Genomic DNA, 18,749 nt, shown 5'->3' with positions numbered 1-18,749 from the left:
ATATATATTATCAAAGCATCTAAGAGCCCGGTCACGGACCAAGACCCCATTATGTTAGGTGCTGTACAGACGCAGAACAAAGAGACTGTTCCTGTCCTATACAGTTTACAATTTAAATACAAGACACAAGAAAACAGAAGGATATAGAAAAATAGATGGGGGAAGCACAAGGAAACAAGGAGACTGTGTTGGTCAGCAGTGGTCTCTGAGAACTAAAACACACGCAAAGATCATTTTGTAATTTGTATGTGAAACACCCTGTACTTAATACATTTGAACATAATTTAATGCAACTTACTACAACCTGAAAATGTGGATATGGGTAACTTTCTGCATAAATTTGTTAGTCTCTAAGATGCCACAAGTACTCCTCGTTCTTTTTGCTGAAACAGACTAACATGGCTACCCTTCTGAAACCTTTCTGCGTGTGAACAGTCTACTGTCTGAAATTATTCACATGTGCAAATCTTTCCTGGACTGAAGCCTCATTGTATGTTTTTAGAATTCTTCTTTCTACACAACAACATTACACAATATTAATACTTCTTAACTTACCAAACTGGAGTTTTTTCATGACAGCCACATACTTTTCTTCAAGGGACCTTAAAACAGACAAGGGCTTGGGCTTCACAGAAGCCTTTTTGGAGTATTCAGCCAACTTCTTTTCTGTTATATAAATATTTAAAAGTGATATATATTTTTCCACATAAGATTAAAATCTGATGTTCTCTCATTTACTAGTGGCTGGTTTGACAACGATACTGAACACACATTCCCCACAAGTGATGACAAAATCAGCTCTTTATTTCAGATTAAGTTTTGCTTTACAAATAATGTAACTGTAAAGCTCAAACTATCAGCTTGCATTGTGAATTTAAGATAGTTTTCTTAACTTTTTATAAAATTCCATGTTTCCCTACCCTATAGACTTGTAGAAGACCACATATATTGTAAAATCAATGTTACCATAAGAGCTATTCATTTTTGGTTTCTTTAATTTCTGTATAGACACCAAATGTTATATGAAATTTCTTCCATTTTAATCCTTAATTTAGGTTTTCTTTGTTCTGTACTTAATTTACTAAGAATTAATTTTTTTATTCAAGAAGTTTAATTGCAACAGCAGAGTTATTACTTTGTCAGCTTTTCTCATACTCATTTTCCTCTTAATGTTAGACAAGATGTTACATAATTGTGATAAAAACTGAAAGATACAGCATTGTTCCTTACACTAACCAGTTTTGTATAATCTGACCAAGAATTTTAAAAACGAGTGCCAAAGTTTCCCAGGAAACTGCTGGGTGCTCAGCAGTTTTGAAAATCAAGCCACTTAAATCCAAAATTAAAGACTTAGGGACTAGATTCACAAAGGAACTTATGCATTGCTATGCTAAGTGTTACAGTGCCTAACTTGTAGGCACTTTGATACCAAGTGGAATCTACAGCCCTGAATTAGATACCTAGGCTCCCAATGCAGTGCAGAGGGAGCAAGATAGATGCCTAAGAATGGGATCCACAAAAGCCAGCACACTGACCTGGGAGCTGCCTAAACTAGTCAACAGGAAATTCCAAAGAAGGGGGTGAGTCCTAAGCCGTCCCCTCCAAAGGGACTTGGACACCAATCACTGCTTGGGAATCATTGCGGTGAACCCTCTTCTGGAGGTAGGCGCCTAAGCTGCTGTTGTGGTTTTTGTTTGGGCAGGCAGAGGAATGCCTACTTTGAGGATCCCGCTGAGGCATATGCATGAGATAGGCACCTGGATGCTAGACTGTGGCAACTCACTGGATAAAACTTAGGGAAGTTTAATGGTGGAACTGCAAGGGACTAGGGACTTTAGACATCTGCAGGGTTACATGGCATCTGAGCAGAGATTTTGAGGATCTCAGTGTCGCCTAAATATTGGACTTAGGCACCTTAAATGGCAGTTGGGCATCTAAGTCCTAGGAGTCTAACTTCTGGCATCCATTTTTTAAAATCTTGGCCTCTGAATTTTATGTCAACAAGCATGCTAAAAATCTTATGTACAGTATTAATCAACATATTGACTATTTTATTTTATTTTACCTTGATTTGCTTGGCGCAAACTGGTGGTAGCAGCATAAACTATCTCAGCAGTCTTCTGGATGTCTGGTACCAAAAGCGTCAGCCCCTCTGGTTCTTGATCAGAAGCATCTGGTTTTACTCCTGCTTTAGCTTTTTCTTTTTTAGACCTGTTTGTTGAAAAGAATTGCGGGGGGGGGGGGAAGAGAGGTTATAGGACTGTAATCAGACACAGTATTCAGAAAGGTTTCAGAGTAGCAGCCGTGTTAGTCTGTATTCGCAAAAAGAAAAGGAGTACTTGTGGCACCTCAGAGACTAACAAATTTATTTGAGCATAAGCTTTCGTGAGCTACAGCTCACTTCATCGGATGCTGTAGCTCACGAAAGCTTATGCTCAAATAAATTTGTTAGTCTCTAAGGTGCCACAAGTACTCCTTTTCTTTTCGAGTATTCAGAAAGCTGGCTATTATTGACAATGGGTAAAAACATTAGCACTAAAAACAACAAAGCCTTTTTGAAATGCAATGTGTCGCCACATCTACCATGAAATATGATAAAAACTGAATTGTTTCCTTTAAATATCACAGCCATTAGCATATGGTCTTCACTGGACCAGCAAAAATGTGTGTTTTGGGTACAGCAAAATGAAGTTTGAAGAAAGGCAAAGGTAAATGACTGTGTCATTTTAACAAAACTTTTAATCTTGCCAATCCACCAATAGTTTCCATCTGCATATAAATAGGCTCTTGAAGAGAAAGCATGAGACTGACAATGCTAAATTATTTAGTGTGTATATTTTCAAAGTTTATTTGTAAATTAAGTTCTAATATGCATATGCACTGAACCCTATGTAAACCATTACAGATTTTAATGTGGGCACTTCACAAAATCATTTTCATTTTGTTCTAGTGAGTTTTTTGCTTCTCTGTAAATCTTTGTTTTAAAAGCAACAGCTGTTCATTTTAAGACTCAAACAAGATTAACAGCCAAACCACCACTTGTTTCCTGTTTTTCTATTATCATAGGCATCAGTATAACAAAAAGATGCTTATGTAAGTAGAAATTAGCAATTTAATGCTTTGATGCTCCAAACTACTACTCTTTTCTTTTTTCCTTTTTTGTGTGTACCATCACTGAATAGTTCAGACGCGCTGTATATTTTAAAACAGGCTGAAATTGTGTTAATACTGTTTCTAAAATATTCAACACTGAGGAAATTATGGTGATATTTAAGGTCTTTGAACCTCATCAAATAAAACTATCCCTAGAGTATGTTAACAACAAAGTTAATTTATTGTAGCATCACTGATTTTTCCTTGTACCAGATTTTTTGTTCAGAATGATCCTGACCTATTGTTTTCTTAGAAGAAATACTGGATTTTCAAGAGTACTCGTGCAGGGAAAGAGGGGAGCTAAGCAACACACTCTATTAACGTCACAGGAAGGTATTTTTAAATGCACAAAAGGCAGTTGGCGTGCCTAACTTCCACCATTTGTGCTTTTCAAAATCTCCACCTTAGTCTTTTGCTTGTAGAGATATAGACTAAGATTTTAAAAAAATGGGAGCCTAAAGCTAGGTTCCTAAATCTGTATTTTGGTACATAAAAAAGTGGAGAGATTTTCTGAAGTGCTGAGCCTCTAATACAGGTGTGGGCAAACTTTTTGGCCTGAGGGCCACATCTGGATATGGAAATTGTATGGCAGACCATGAATGCTCAGGAAATTGGGGATTGGGAGGGTGTGAGGGCTGCAGCTGGAGGTGTAGGCTCTGGGGTGCGGCCAGAAATGAGGAGTTCAGGGAGTGGGCTCCAGGCTGGGGTTGCAGTGTGGGGAGGAGTGAGGGTTCTGGGGCGGGGCTGAGGGGTTGGGGGTGCAGGAGGGTGCTCCGGGCTGGGACCGAGGGATTCGGAGGGCGGGAGGGGGATCAGGGTGGGGTAGGGGGTCGGGGCATGGGAGGGGGTCATGGTGCAGGCTCTGGGGTGTGCTTACCTCAAGCAGCTCCCAGAAGCAACAGCATGTCCCTCCTCTGGCTCCTACATGGAGGCACGGCCAGGCGACTCCACACGCTGCCCAGTTCGCAGGCGCCACCCCTGCAGATCCCACTGGCCATGGTTCCTGGCCAATGGGAGCTCTGGGGGCAGCACTTGGGGCAGAGGCAGCGTGCGGAGCCCCCTGGCTGCCCCTATGCGTAGGAACCAGAAGGGGGACATGCTGCTGCTTTTGGGAGCCGTGCGGAGCGAGGCAAGGCTCTGACCCCGCTCCCCGGCTGGAGCGGGGCAAGTCCCGGAACCCACTCCCCAGTGGGAGCTCGAGGGCCGGATTAAAAAATCTGAAGGGCCGGATTAAAAATCTGGAGGCCTGGATTCGGCCCCCGGGCCATAGTTTGACCACCCCTGCTCTAATAGCACCAAGAGAAGGCCACAGATTGGCTCTTGAATTCAGAATTCTCAAGCTGCTTGCAAAAAACAAAGAGACTGCACCTCAGCTTTTCAAGATTTTCAAAACCCTCGAGATTTACAAGGAAGAAAAATATGCCAAAGAAAATGTGGCTGGTCAAGCTACTGAAAGGGAAATAATTGTCTTAAAAATTATTTCAAAAACCCCTCTTCAAAACAGGTTAGTAGGGGCTCTATTCTCCATAATAAATCTCATATATTTTACTTTAGATTTGGAAAATCTAAACCTCTTCCTCCAATTTTAATTTTAAAGCAAATTGTAAATAAATGTACAGGCCCTAATTCAGCAAAGCACTTAAGCACATGTTCGAAGACTAAGAAAAAGAACCAAAAACATACAGTGAACTCTAAAAACAGTTCAACACCAGTAATACTTAATTTAGCAAATGCTTTGTTAGCTAGATAATAAGTGTAAGAAAGAAAATTTAAAAAGAGGAATAATTAGACAAACAAATATGAGTTTTCAATATCAACAAATTCCCTTTTTCTGCCTCCCTCCTTTTCCTGAGCATTAAGCATCTTAACATGTAAAACTATTTGTTTCTTCACAAACAAACAATAGTGCCTTGTGATGTGGGGCTTTTATTCTGCTCAGGTGGGATAAAGGGATCTTTAAAGAATAGAAACAGACCCACTGGAGAATCTTTCCATAGAACAGAATTTCCCACGTGGGTTAGGGTTGGCAGAATGACCCTATTCTGCCACCCTCAACACCACCACCCCATAACCTCTAGCTCTTCACAACTGGTATAATGTTCATACAGGGCTGTTACAAGTTGATACATCTTAGAGCAGCTCCAAGGCTGCTGTAACTAGTGTGCCAGGGGCCAGAATTCAGGATGTGCAAAGAGCCACCTCTCACACGCTCTCCTCCTCCACCTAAATGTTTAATAAAGGTATTGATAAATGACCAGGTTGCTGCCCTGCAGATTTCCTCAGTTGAAACATAACCTTTCTGCCCAGGATGTCACCAGAGATCTTGCAGAGTGTGCTTTGATTCCTTCAGGAATAGGTTTGCTGAATGCCTAACAATCCATCTGGTCAGGGATTGTTTGCATGCCCAAAGACTGTGGCATTTTGGGAAAAACAAAACAAACAAGGAGCACAACTGCAAGATCTTTAGAGCTATAGATATATCCAGATTGTGCGACAGCAGAATGCTGTGGATTTGGACAGAACGATGGGAGGATCACTGCCACGTGAAGCATGGAAAGATGAATTCAAATTTATCTGACATACTGTTATGGGGACCAAACCGTTCACTCAGTCAGCCGGTGTGTATATATGCACAACAACATCTAATTTTAACTTTTGGCCAAGTTCAGTTTTTACTTTATCACTCTGTGATAACAGAGCTTTATATGGTGCATGTAATTTTTGGAAGTATCTCAGTTTATCCTTAATGCGTCCCAGTCTGTTAAATCTCCCAAATTCTTTTAAAATCTCTCTGTATTCTGTTCAAAAGGAAAGTTATATACACATTTGGCAATCTGCATTTGCCAACTGCTATTCTCCCCCAGCACATTCTCCATTATTTCAAAACTCTATTGTAGTGGTTTTCAACTGGGGGTCTGCATCCCCGAGGGGCCTCAAGCAGGAAACCAGAGCCCAAGCCTCACCCCCCCACGCGGCTAAAACCCCGAGCCCTGGCACCCCCCACTGTGGGCCTGAAGCTAGGAGCCCCAGCAGCCCCCACCACGGCGGTGAAGCCGGGAGCCCTTGAGGAGCAGTAACCACAGGGGACTTCTCCTGGCGCACAGCCTCTAGGTACTGCCTCCCTACACCGTGAGCTACCCTCCTGCCCGCACACAGTCCCCAGCTATCCCCTCCCTGCACCCTGAGCTACCCCACTGCCCACACACAGTCCCCAGCTATCCCCTCCCTGCACCCTGAGCTACCCCATTGCCCACACACAGCCCTGAACCATCATGTCATAAGCGAAGACTGACCTGCCCTGGAGCGGGGAGTGGAAGGCTGAAATAGAGGCCAAGTGGACCTTAATCAATGGAGGGATAACCCTTGGAGCTTGAGGGTCAGAAGGATCACCTGCAGGGAGGCCTGTTCGGCCCAGATACCTTGGCGTGAGGACCAGCATGTGAACCTTTTCCATTCGGCCAGGTAGGTCACTTTGGTGGAAGGCTCTCTGCTACCCAACAAGACATGTTGGACCCAGGCCAAACATTCCTGCTCTTCCACATTCAGTCATGCAGTAACCAGGCTGTCAAGTGCAGTACCACCAGGTTTGGGTGCAGAAGACTGCCGTGGTTCTGGGACAGCAGATTCGGCTAATGAGACAGCTGCAGTGGGGCGGCTACCGAAAGATCCAGCTGTGTGCTGAACCAGTGCTGGTGAGGCCAAGCCGGGCTATCAGGATCACCTTCGCTTTGTGGTGTTTGATCTTCATAAGGACTCTGTTGATCAAGGGCACTGGGGGGAAGGCATACATCAGAGCCCCCGATCATAGGAGCAAAAAGGAGTCCGACAGAGAGCCCCTGTTCACCCACTCTGAATCGAGCACTTGGGGAGTTTCCCACCTCCGGAAGATTACACCCACCACCTCCAGATGGAGCGACCACTCGTGGCAAGAAGAGAAGGTCATGCTGAGGCCCCAGGCACTCCAACAGGGCCACTGCCCCAGCCACTGGCCCTGCTGCCAGAACAGCATCATGTAGATCGACATAGCCTCAGGTGCCCAATTGTGCTGGTGCTGCCTCGGCAAGGGGCTGAACTCCCTTTCCATGCCAAAGGAATCCCATTCCTGTGACCACCATTGGGCCGTTGATTCCCGAGCGTGGCAACTAACCGTCACTGTGGGTGAACAGTGCCTCGAATAGGTGGATTGGTGCTGGGAGCAGGGGGATCGGTACCACACCAGAGAACATTCCCACGGTGTAGGTGACGACCATCAACATTGTGCAGACAGTTGGCGGGAGAGTGACTAGTGCTGGCCATAAGATGACCGATGTCTCCCTCTGGGAAAATCTTGTCAAGAGGGAGGAGACCGGAAGCGCCATGCCAGAAATCTTAAATGTCGAACCAGTGACCTGAGCTGTTGTAGAGACCTAGGGCATAGCGACGGAGAGCACTGCCTCAGCTCCGGGGACCGGCAGCATTCACTCACCCTCTGGGGTGTTATTACGACTGGCTTGCCCTCGTAGGGAGCCTTTGCTGGGTCCATCGCAGTGCACAGTGCTGGCTGTGTTTGGAGAGTCCTTTGGTCTCTGGGAAGGCATCGGCCCCACTATGGGTCTGGGTTCCCTACCACTCATGGAATCAGTGGCGGATCCCTCGTGGGGGTTAGGGGCCCCCTCAGGGGTGATGGGGGGCGTCTCCATGGAGCTCTGGGGCGGATGGGTGGCCGAAACTGGGTCCTTTACCCAATACCCCTTGGCCTTTCTTGCCTGGTACTGGGGAGTCACACTTATTTGACTTCTTCTTGGGCACTGGAGAAGGGGAGCGGTACCGGATAGAGCCCAGTGCCGAGGATGCACTGCTCACCAAGGACGAAGTACTGGGAGTCGAGTATGGTTGGGATGGCTCAGAGGCTGGGCGGAGAGCACCCTCCATGTGGATGGCCCTCAAAAGGATGTCGCACTCTTTCTGTGTTCTGGGACGAAAGTTCTTACAGATGCAATACTTCTTCACATGTGATTCCCCCAAGCACTTCAGTCAGCTGCTATGGAACAGGGCTTAAAACCCAGAAACTGGGGCAAAGTCCCTACCAGGACTCTAACTTACCAACTACAGTACTTAACACCTACTCCACTAACTGCTGTAAACAAACTATTTACAAGACACTAAAACTCAAAGAAAAGGAGAGAACCGCTGAGCACTTGCTAGGCAAGTGAAAAAAGGCGCTCTGAGCAACCGCCACAGATGGTGAAAAGGAACTGAGAGGGCCTAGGGCCGGCGACGCCTAATATACCGAAGCATAAGCACAGCACTCCAGAGGGCGTCACAGCCAACCCCACAGATACCGCGCTAAGGGAAAAAAATCTGACAATTGTGCACATGGGTACGCACACACTAGAATAGAATCAACATGAGCAAGCACTCAAAGAAGAATTCAACATTCTTCCTTTCCCACCCTCAGCTTAGAAAGCTGGATATCAGCAGGCTTTAGCTTCCTGTCATATTACATTTGCAGTCTTACAAAGACTGCGACATTCTATGGCTACTATTTCTGAAGTAAAAGAGGAGCAGAAAAAAAGCTTGAAGCTTGTCTTTATAAAGGTACAGAGAAGGGTACAAAAGGTGTAAGGAGTTATAATTCTGATATTGGAACACCACGGCAAGGTAAATAAATGTACTCGGGAAACAGACTTTTGGAAAAGTGAAAAACTTTTCACTTCTGAAATCATATTTCAAAATAGCTTGTCCAACTATCCCCAAAACGTTGAAGGGAAAAAAAACAAAAACAAAAAAACTTTCCTCATGCAGAATGCCACACAAGAAAATTTAGTACAATTTCTTCAGCTTTGGTTAAGTTTGAGGAAGGGATCAAAAGCAATCTTATAATGGAAATAGAGTTATACTCTTAATTTGGCTAAACTATTTACCCTCAAAACAGAAGCAAAGCCTGGAAACCTTTTAAACTTTACTTGGCCAGTTCTATGAAGTACCCTAAAGAGTCCTTGCAAACCACCTTAAGTCTGCAGGTGCCTCTAAAGACCTTTATGTCCTAGGACTGGATCAGTTCCACTATACTTCTAATGGAGCCACTTATGTGAATGAGTTTCTCCAGGTTGAATCCATATTATGTATTATACAGTATCTCTCCTGGGTACATGTAAGTATCGAAACTATAAAGTCAGGTAAGCCAAACCTCACTTGAATCAGGGAGTTGGTTGAGGAAATGGAATAAGCTCCAATATAAAACTTTCCAAAACAGTAAACCACCACCAACTAAAAGAAACAAGAAAGTCTGTTATTTTGCCTCATCACGTGGCCTGGGACCTTGTCTCCTGGAGACATTTTCTCTTCCCCAAAATGAAGGAGCAATAAAAAAAGGGGAAGCATACCTTTAGCCAGATAAACTAAAGGATTAGATATGCACTAATAACCACACTGAGATGTATCCCAAGATCATACTATGCTAGCTCTCACTCGTTTACAGGATTTGTGGCTGTTAGTAAAAAGAAATCTAAACAAAGCCTCTATCCTTGGACCTGGCAACATATCCCACTAAAGCATGGAACACACACTCCTGACTTGTTTGTCTGAAATTAAGGCAGACCCAAACAGAATTACAATTAATCTTGCTTTTGGTCCTCCACGAGAACAGAAACCCCCAGCCTTTAGGGCAGCATTTCTCAATGTGAAGCACAGATGGTGTGGAAGATGTATAAATTAAGACGACGGAGCCTTTCACACTACATGGTGAGACTGAAGGAGGTTGTGATTGAGCCTCATTTCAGGAAAATGAAATCAACTTTTAAAAATTTGGCAAAAGCTGCTTTAAATTATTCCAAAACTGGGGTCTACTAATTTTCACAAAGGCAAGGTATGACAGCTCAGCAAATTATCACAAAGCTAATACCCATAACTGCTCTGCAGCTAGATTCCTTGAAGAGGAAAATTATTTAGGTGTCAAGTATTAACATGATAACCCAAAACAAACTATATTTTGAGTTTACAAGTTTTGCTAGTAATGACTAACTGCTAAATAATTAGCTCTAGCAATGTTAGATTCCTTGGTTCTGGTGATATGTGGGAAATCCAAAGCTAAAATTTAGGTCTACAGTTTAATGGATGCAGCGGATTTAGGCCAGATCCTCAAAGGTCAAAGGGGACATAGGCCATAGATCCTTAACTGAAATAAAAGGGAATTATGCACCTAAATACCTTTTCAGGATCTGGACCTTAATATCTGCTGCTACTTCAGTAGCTAGACACTGACTGGGTACAGATGGCTAAATTTTCAATAGCAGTCTCTAATTCTGAGTGCTTTATTTTCGAAGGGTCTAATGTTAGTGGATTTTCAGAGGCATTGTGCTCAACTGTGACAACTGACAGTGTACTATAAGTGATTTTTGGGAGAGCAACAGGCGTTGGGGCAAGTACCTCAAGGAGGTACCTTTGTCTTTACTTTACTTTAATAATTTGACATTCAAATTTGGTTTACCTTCTCCATAAGAATGCCTTGCAGTAGTTATATCAAAGCAATAACCTTTTTAACCTTAAGTAAAATAATGGTTGGAGAGACTGGAGAGGAAACCACAGTTGCAGGTTAATTTATATCTCATCTAAGATCTAGGTAACAGTCCTGCTAAATATGATATCTTGTAGTTATTGTAGATTAGGATTCAGTTTTACATTCTCATACTTTGTGTCCCCCTGCCCTCTTTCTGTAAGATACAAGTATCTTTGCTCATGTTATCTATTATTTTGTGTATCATGCCCTTCTCAGTGAAGCCCTCTTATTGTTTCTCCCTCCTTTGGGCTTATTACTCATTTAAATGCCTCATGTGGATGCCATCATCATTATAAACATGATGCAAACCTTTGGATCACTGTACAATCAATGACATCTTTCAGTTACACTACCTTTGATTAAGCTTTATTGTCTTGCCTCCTTGTCTATGTACTTAGCATATACCCAATTTTACTGATAATCTTTCAGTTTCTTTCCAATCAACATGTGGTACTTGAAATAATTTCTTTGAACTAGATGGGGAAGGGATCTGTCTCAAGGGATTCATTTCCATGGCCTGTCTTTGATCAAACATTTCTTTTGGCCTGAAATCTATTACAATTTAGACATCTCTTCATCCCAGGACACTTCTGTTTTCCTGACTATATTGCTAGCCACTCTGAGACAGAATTTAATTCCCTTTTAGTCATTACATTTTGTTTTACATTTCTTTAACAAATCCACTTAATAGATGATCACAGCTTCAATCATCACACAGCCCTTTCTAAACAACCAGACCCAACTCTACCTATGGCAGGAGTCTTTGCCCATTCCCAAACACTGACAAAAGTACACAGTTTTAAAAACAGATTCTTGCAAACTGAAGAGATCAAAGCTCTTTTGAAGGAGGCCCTCTGGAATCACTGACCGAAGTCTCAAACCAGTCTATGCCACATGTATCCCAAGCAACAATGGGAAGTCTCACACACATTGTGAAATGCAAACTCCTATCCCCATTCTAAAGTGGTTATCGGAAGGCCTAAACCAATACTTTGGTTCAACCCAGTGAAAGATAAACTTAGACTTCAAATGGAGTTGGGGCACAGAAAAAATAAACACCAAAATAAGAAGGCAGGCAAGGGAAAGCAAAGGTTACAGGTTAGAATTAGGCCTCCTTGAAATCCTTTGGTCCAGCTTGGGTCCATGAAATAGGACCTTTCTAGCAATGTGAATGACATGCTGTCAATATAGAAACTTCTGCTGGTAGTTCCCTTGTAGGCAGAAAAGACTGCATATCTGAAGAAGGTTCCATTCACCAGGCTTTTATAAACACGTCAACAGCTTTCTTTTGAGCCCAAAACTTAACTTCATGCACCTGATGTAAATTCAAAGGTAAGACAATAACCCATGTTTGAAAGAAGTGTGGTTTTACTCCACCATTTGTAAATGCACATGCCACTGGTAAGTCAAATTCATAATTGTGGAACTTCAGGTCTGCCTTTTTGTGTATGAACACTGTTCCCACACAAAGTCTGAATTCCTTTTGTCTGGATTTAGAAGATTGGGGGAAAATGATCCGAGAATCTCTCTAAACTCCCTCTGATACATGTGTACTTCTAGAAAAAAGGGAGGAGAAGGCCCAGCTGAAGACTGTACCACACCTATGTGGGAGAGAGGAAGCTGCTGAGAGACCTCATAAGCCCTTCTGGAGAGCCAGAGAAAGGCAAATGAAGTTCTAAAACTGAAGCGGGAAAGAGAATAGATTCCCCACATTCCCACAGCCAGAGTATAAGTCTGCAGGTGTGTGCATGCACATGCACACACTAGCAGGGATGATCAGTTTTTGAGCACTGATTATGGAGATTTAAATAAGATCATTCCATTGAAATCACCTAAAAAAAAATCAACAAGCCCCGTAACAAAATACACCAAGAATAAATTGTCATAATACTTTCAATGGGAATAAATAATCCATATTAACATTCTCCCATTCTTTTTCTCTACTTTTACCTGGATGCTTTAAAAAACAACCACTAAAAAACTAAACAAACAAAATCTTTATTGCTCTAAAACTCTGTTCCAAAATTCTGTTTTTAATGTGAGACAAAAATTATACTCTACCAAAGTTAGCAGATACAGTGCATGTTGTAATTTATCAAATTTTTGGGTAGATGAAAGTGCTAGAATGGCGAGGAGATTAAACTAAAAATTTAATGTAGTCTCTCAAGCTTACATTTAGAGTTTCACAAATGTTGGAAAAAAAGATGACAAAATCATCTCAGCTTACATTTAAAGTACTGACAGCCGATGGAAACTGAGCAATATTTCAATGATATATGCGCTACACAAGATAGAGTACATGCTAATAATTTAAATTTTTAATTTAGCTTGTGCTGAAAAATGACATCCTTACCTTTCACACTGTGCTAAATGAATAATGAGTGACGATACATTCTGGAGACAACTTCAATTTTTAAAACCAATACTGAGACTTATCCAAACTGAAAATTTCAGAGACAAATTTGATCACACTGAATGGTAAATTTATCAAAAGTGTTGATACAATAAAGCCACTGCACCTTTCAGCTCTTCGGTTACAGAGTTACCAGTAATGGTAATTCTTGGAGAGAATTTATATCAATATTCACATTATTGGAATAAATTTGTCCTAGGCTTGCAAGCTTGGAATCTTCCAGAGAACAATATTTGGGCCATTCACCCTCTCATGCCTCCTCACCTTATGTATGTCTCCAAGGGTGTAAAAAGGAGGTGTGGTCCCAACTGTCCTTCAGAAGATACAGGCAGGGAGTGTGACTATGTAGAAGCAACACTTTTGAAGAACTACAATAACTTGTAAGTACTTTCTCTTTCTCCCTTCGGGTACCTCTGGTCTTAAAGTCTATGAATTTGTGAGTCAGGGAGGAGACAGAACGGGGTCTCTTTCCATATGTTCTCTGAGCCCAACCACCAAGTTAGCCCTCCTAGGACTTGTAAACCACCTGTAAAAAGGACTGTGACCATTTTTGTCCATGGAGTATCTGGCTACTGTGTACACGAACTTCAGCCACAGTTGTAAGGGCTGAAGATTAAATCTGGCAAATGGTGTCACATACCTACATGCCAACACATGGCATAAAAGACGCATATATGCACAGGAGCACATGGCAGCATAGGGTGCATGTGTGGCCCCAATGGCCACTACTACTCAAAAAGTTCCAGTCTTGTGCACATGAAGTGCATGTACACGTATAGCAGAATCCACAGTAACACAAATGTGCAAAAAAAAAAATCATAATTCCCTCTGGATCTCACCCTGACAAGCTCCAAAGGCATTTCTTCAGTAGTGAAACTTCTGGGGAGAGCCCACTTTTAAGGTGGGTCTTTCACCTATAAGCAGCAGGCAAGGCAAGCATGTCATCTTTCTTTCAAAAGCTATTTTGAGCCGGGGAGTTGCCCTCATTTGCTCTGCCTCTGACTGCTCCACTCCCACTTCTGAGGGACTGAGCTTATTTAGCAGCTCTTACCTTCAGCTTGGCAGCAGGACATGCATAGACCTGTAAGAGTTAGGTTTGTCTTGTTGCAGCCCAGCAGGAATAAAGTTAGGGAAAATGGAAGGTTTAAGCCTCCAAACACTTGGTTACCACCAATCTTTCCAACCGGTGAGTAACTACTACTAAAGCAGAACAATATCCAAACATACCAAATTATTTTGGAAGTTTCAAATTTATTATTTAACTTCTGGTAAGAGGAATGTACGGTAAAACAAAACACATAAAAATAAAACCTAAATCTCAATTAAACTGACAGATTGTAGTCCATAAACGGTGCTGCTAATTGGTAAAAATCAATTTAATTGAATAATGACATAAGATGTTATGAAGAGTGACCTTAAAACCTAGCAGAGGCAATAAAATGGTATACTATTTTATCACTTTGGACTGTGGCACAGAGATATTTATCTACGCATCTTTTGTTTTTTCTAAAATTCATAATAAATGCACCGGAAAGCTCAGGAGAGATTAAAATGTTTACTGTACCTCAATCGGTTGGTGTAGGTATCCACACATGTCTTCATTTTAGCCAATAAAGTGCCAACAGAAGCTTGAGATTCCAACTGCTCTTCCTCCTCCTCTCCATTTTCTCCAGACAGAGGCAGCAACAATGGCACCATAGAGGTGCAGGAGGCAATAGCACGGAGCAACTCTAGCAGAGCTCTGTAAAGAGGAACATGCCTGGCCATATCCAAAACTATAAGAGAGAAAATAAATATTTTATAAAGTCAACAAAAAGGTAAAAATAATATACCTTCCAATCGGACCTCAAATGGCTGAAAACAATAGTCTGATTTTTCCCCTTAGAATAGAACAGAATAATATCAGGGTTGGAAGGGACCTCAGGAGGTCATCTAGTCCAACCCCCTGCGCAAAGCAGGACCAATCCCCAATTTTTGCCCCAGATCCCTAAATGGCCCCCTCAAGGATTGAACTCACAACCCTGGGTTTAGCAGGCCTATCCTCTCATTCAATAAGAGTCAACCTCTTAGTGCAAAAGAGCAGAGAGAAAGTAGGCGAAAAACCTCAAAGTAACACACAGGGCCCAAAACAGTAGACAAAGCTAAACCCCAATACAAAGACTGAAAAAAGTGAACAGGAAAAAACTGTAACTAAACTATGTTTTAAAATTACATATTACATTAGACTTCACTTACTAGTATATTTTACCAAAGCTGGCATTGTATATGATGTAAATTTTAGTGCATGCATTTATTATAAGAGCAACTGTAGGTAGAAATAAATATTTCATTAAAAACCAAGGACTTCCAAATTCAAATAAATGCACACACTTTAAAAGATCTCTCCCCTCGTGATATTTATTTTTCTTTTCCATTCATAAGTTCAAATATTTCATGAATGTCCTTTCTCAACTGAATTTCATAACATTATAGAAATCCTCAAAATGTAGCAATACTCAGATACTTTACTCAGCTGCTTCCTCTGTCCCCAGGACATACTATTTTTAACAACACTGAAAAGGAAAACTATGGCTCTAGTTCAGAGTATTCACAAATGAATGCGTTTATGATAAAATAAATTTCTGCTTTCTCTAGCAAAAAAATTAACTGACAACTTGCATTAGGAAAAGGTTGAACCATACAGGAGCACTTTTATGTTTCATTTAGCAAACCTTACCCTTGGAGCTAAGGCATACTACAAGTTTTCATTTCTTATTAACAGTCCCTTAACTCTAAATAGGAGAAGATGAGACAACTAACATCCATCCAAAATCACAGAATTTTACGTCTGAAAGGGACCCCAAGTGATTATGTAGTCCATCTCTGAGGCAGGATTAAATATACCTAGACCATCCCTGAAAGATGTTTAACCTCTTCTTTAAAACCTCCAAGGACGGTATCACGTTTTGGGGTGCAATCCAGACCAGTGAGAGGTGGGAGTGCTTTCTGAAAACAAGCTTTTGTCTCAAAATGGGCCCCCAGAATTGGAGAATCACATACAATCACTAGTCAGTTCTGAAACTCATGGTCTTCACATTTGATTTTAGATATCTGTACACAAATGCAAGGAGTTTGGGGAATAAACAGGGAGAACTGGAAGTATTAGTATATAGTACGGGGGGGGGGAGAAGGGAGGAGGTGTTGCCTTATATATTAAAAATGTATACACTTGGATTGAGGTTGAGATGGAAATAGGAGACAGACTTGTTGAAAGTCTCTGGGTAAGGACAAAAGGGGTAAAACACAAGGGGGATGTAAGGATCTACTACAGACCACCTCACCAGGAAGAAGAGGTGGATGAGGCTTTTTTTAAACAGCTAACGAAATCATCCAAAGCACAGGACTTGGTGATGGGTAACTTCAACTACCCAGACATCCGTTGGGAAAATAATACAGCAGAGCACAGATTATCCAACAAGTTCTTGGAATGTATTGGAGACAATTTTTTATTTCAGAAGGTGGAGAAAGCTACTAGGGGAGAAGCTGTTCTAGATTTGCTTTTGACAAATAGGGAGGAACTGGTTGAGAATTTGAAAGTGGAAGGCAGCTTGGGTGAAAGTGATCATGAAATGGTGGAGTTCATGATTCTAAGGAATGTTAGGAGGGAGAACAGCAAAATAAAGAATGGATTTCAAGAAAGCAGACTTTAGCAAACTCAGGGAGTTGGTAGGTAAGATCCCCTGGGAAGCAAGTCTAAGGGGAAAAACAATTGAAGACAGTTGGCAGTTTTTCAAAGACACATTATTAAGGGCACAAGAGCACACCATCCCACTGTGTAGGAAAGATAGGAAGTATGGCAAGAGACCACGGTGGCTTAACCAGGATATCTTCAATGATCTAAAAATCGAGTCTCCTACAAAAAGTGGAAACTAGGTCAAATTACAAAGGATGAACAAATAACACAAGTATGTAGGGATAAAATTAGGAAGGCCAAGGCACAAAACAAGATCAAACTAGTTAGAGACAAAGAGTAACAAGAAAACATTCTACAAATACATTAGAAGCAAGAGGAAGACCAAGGACAGGGTAGGACTGTTACACAATGGGGGGTGGGAGAGAAATAACAAAAAATGTGGAAATGGCAGAGGTGCTTAATGACTTCTTTGTTTCGGTTGTCACCAAGAAGGTTGGTGGTGACTGGACGTCTAACATAGTGAATGCCAGTGAAAATGAGGTAAGATCAGAGGCTAAATATGAATATAACAAGTTAAAAATTACTCAGACACGTTAGATGTCTTCAAGTCACCAGGGCCTGATGAAATGCATCCTAGAGTACTCAAGGAGCTGACTGAGCCAATATCTGAGCCATTAGCGATCTTTAAAAAGTCATGGAAGACGGGAGAGATTCCAGAAGATTGGAAAAGGGCAAATATAGTGCCAGTCTATACAAAGGGAAATAAGGACAACCCAGGAAATTACAGACCAGTCAGCTCAACTTCTGTACTCGGAAAGATAATGGAGCAAATAATTAAGCAATCAATTTGCAAACATCTAGAAAATAATAACTTGGTAAGTAACAGTCAGTTATAGTCTCGCATGACCTTCTCATAAAAAAGCTAGGAAAATACAACCTAGATGGAGCTACTGTAAGGTGGGTGCAAAACTGGTTGGAAAACTGTTCCCAGAGAGTAGTTATCAGTGGTTCACAGTCATGCTGGAAGGGCATGACGAGCGGGGTCCTGCAGGGATCGGTTCCGGGTCCGGTTCCGTTCAATATCTTCATTAATGATTTAGATAATGGCATAGAGAGTACACTTATAAGGTTTGTGGACAATACCAAGCTGGGAGGGGTTGCAAGTGCTTTGGAGGACAGGATTAAAATTCAAAATGATCTGTACAAACTGGAGAAATGGTCTGAAGTAAATAGGATGAAATTCAATACGGACAAATGCAAAGTACTCCATTTAGGAAGGAACAAATCAGTTGCGCGCATACAAAATGGGAAATGACTGCCTAGGAAGGAGTATTGCAGAAAGGGATCTGGGGGTCATAGTGGACCACAAGCTAAATATAAGTCAACAGTGTAACACTGTTGCACAAAAAAACAACAAAAAAAAAAAACGTGATCATCATTCTGGGATGTATAAGCAGGAGTGTTGTAAGCAAGACACCAGGCTGATTAGGTCTCAACTGGAGTATTGTGTCCAGTTCTGGTCGCCACATTTCACCCAAGATGTGGACAAACTGGAGAAAGTACAGAGAAGAGTAACAAAAAAGATTAAAGTCTAGAAAACATGATCTATGAGGGAAGATTGAAAGAACTGGGTTTGTTTAGTCTGGAAAAGAAAAGACAGAGGGGACAGTTTTCAAGCACATAAAAGGTTCTTATAAGGAGGAGGGAGAAGAATTGTTCTTTTTAACCACTGAGGATTAGGACAAGAAAAAATGGGTTTAAATTGCAGCAAGGGGGGGGGGGGGAGGGGTTGGGTTGGACATTAGGAAAAACTTCCTGTCAGGGTGGTTAAGCACTGAAATAAACTGCCTTGGGAGGCTGCTGAATCTCCATCATTGAAGATTTTAAAGAGCAGGTTAGACAAACACCATTCAGGGATGGTCCAGATAATACTTAGTCCTGCCATGAGTGCAAGGGACTGGACTACATGACCC

General features: G+C 41.8%; 1 protein-coding gene across 1 annotated transcript in view; it reads right to left on the bottom strand.

Moving 5' to 3' along the window:
- The window catches only part of BIRC6 (baculoviral IAP repeat containing 6), a 322,387-nt gene that overhangs the window by 39,799 nt on the left and 263,839 nt on the right, over positions 1 to 18,749 (bottom strand). The window contains 3 exon segments of the mRNA XM_037895446.2: positions 556 to 666; positions 2,066 to 2,211; positions 14,668 to 14,878. Of these exon segments, the coding sequence (XP_037751374.1) occupies positions 556 to 666; positions 2,066 to 2,211; positions 14,668 to 14,878 (468 nt within the window).

Source organism: Chelonia mydas, chromosome 3 (genome assembly GCF_015237465.2).
Source record: "Chelonia mydas isolate rCheMyd1 chromosome 3, rCheMyd1.pri.v2, whole genome shotgun sequence".
Taxonomy (NCBI): domain Eukaryota; kingdom Metazoa; phylum Chordata; order Testudines; family Cheloniidae; genus Chelonia; species Chelonia mydas.
The sequence above is the reverse complement of the archived record's forward strand: the minus strand, read 5'-3'. Positions and strand labels throughout refer to the sequence as shown.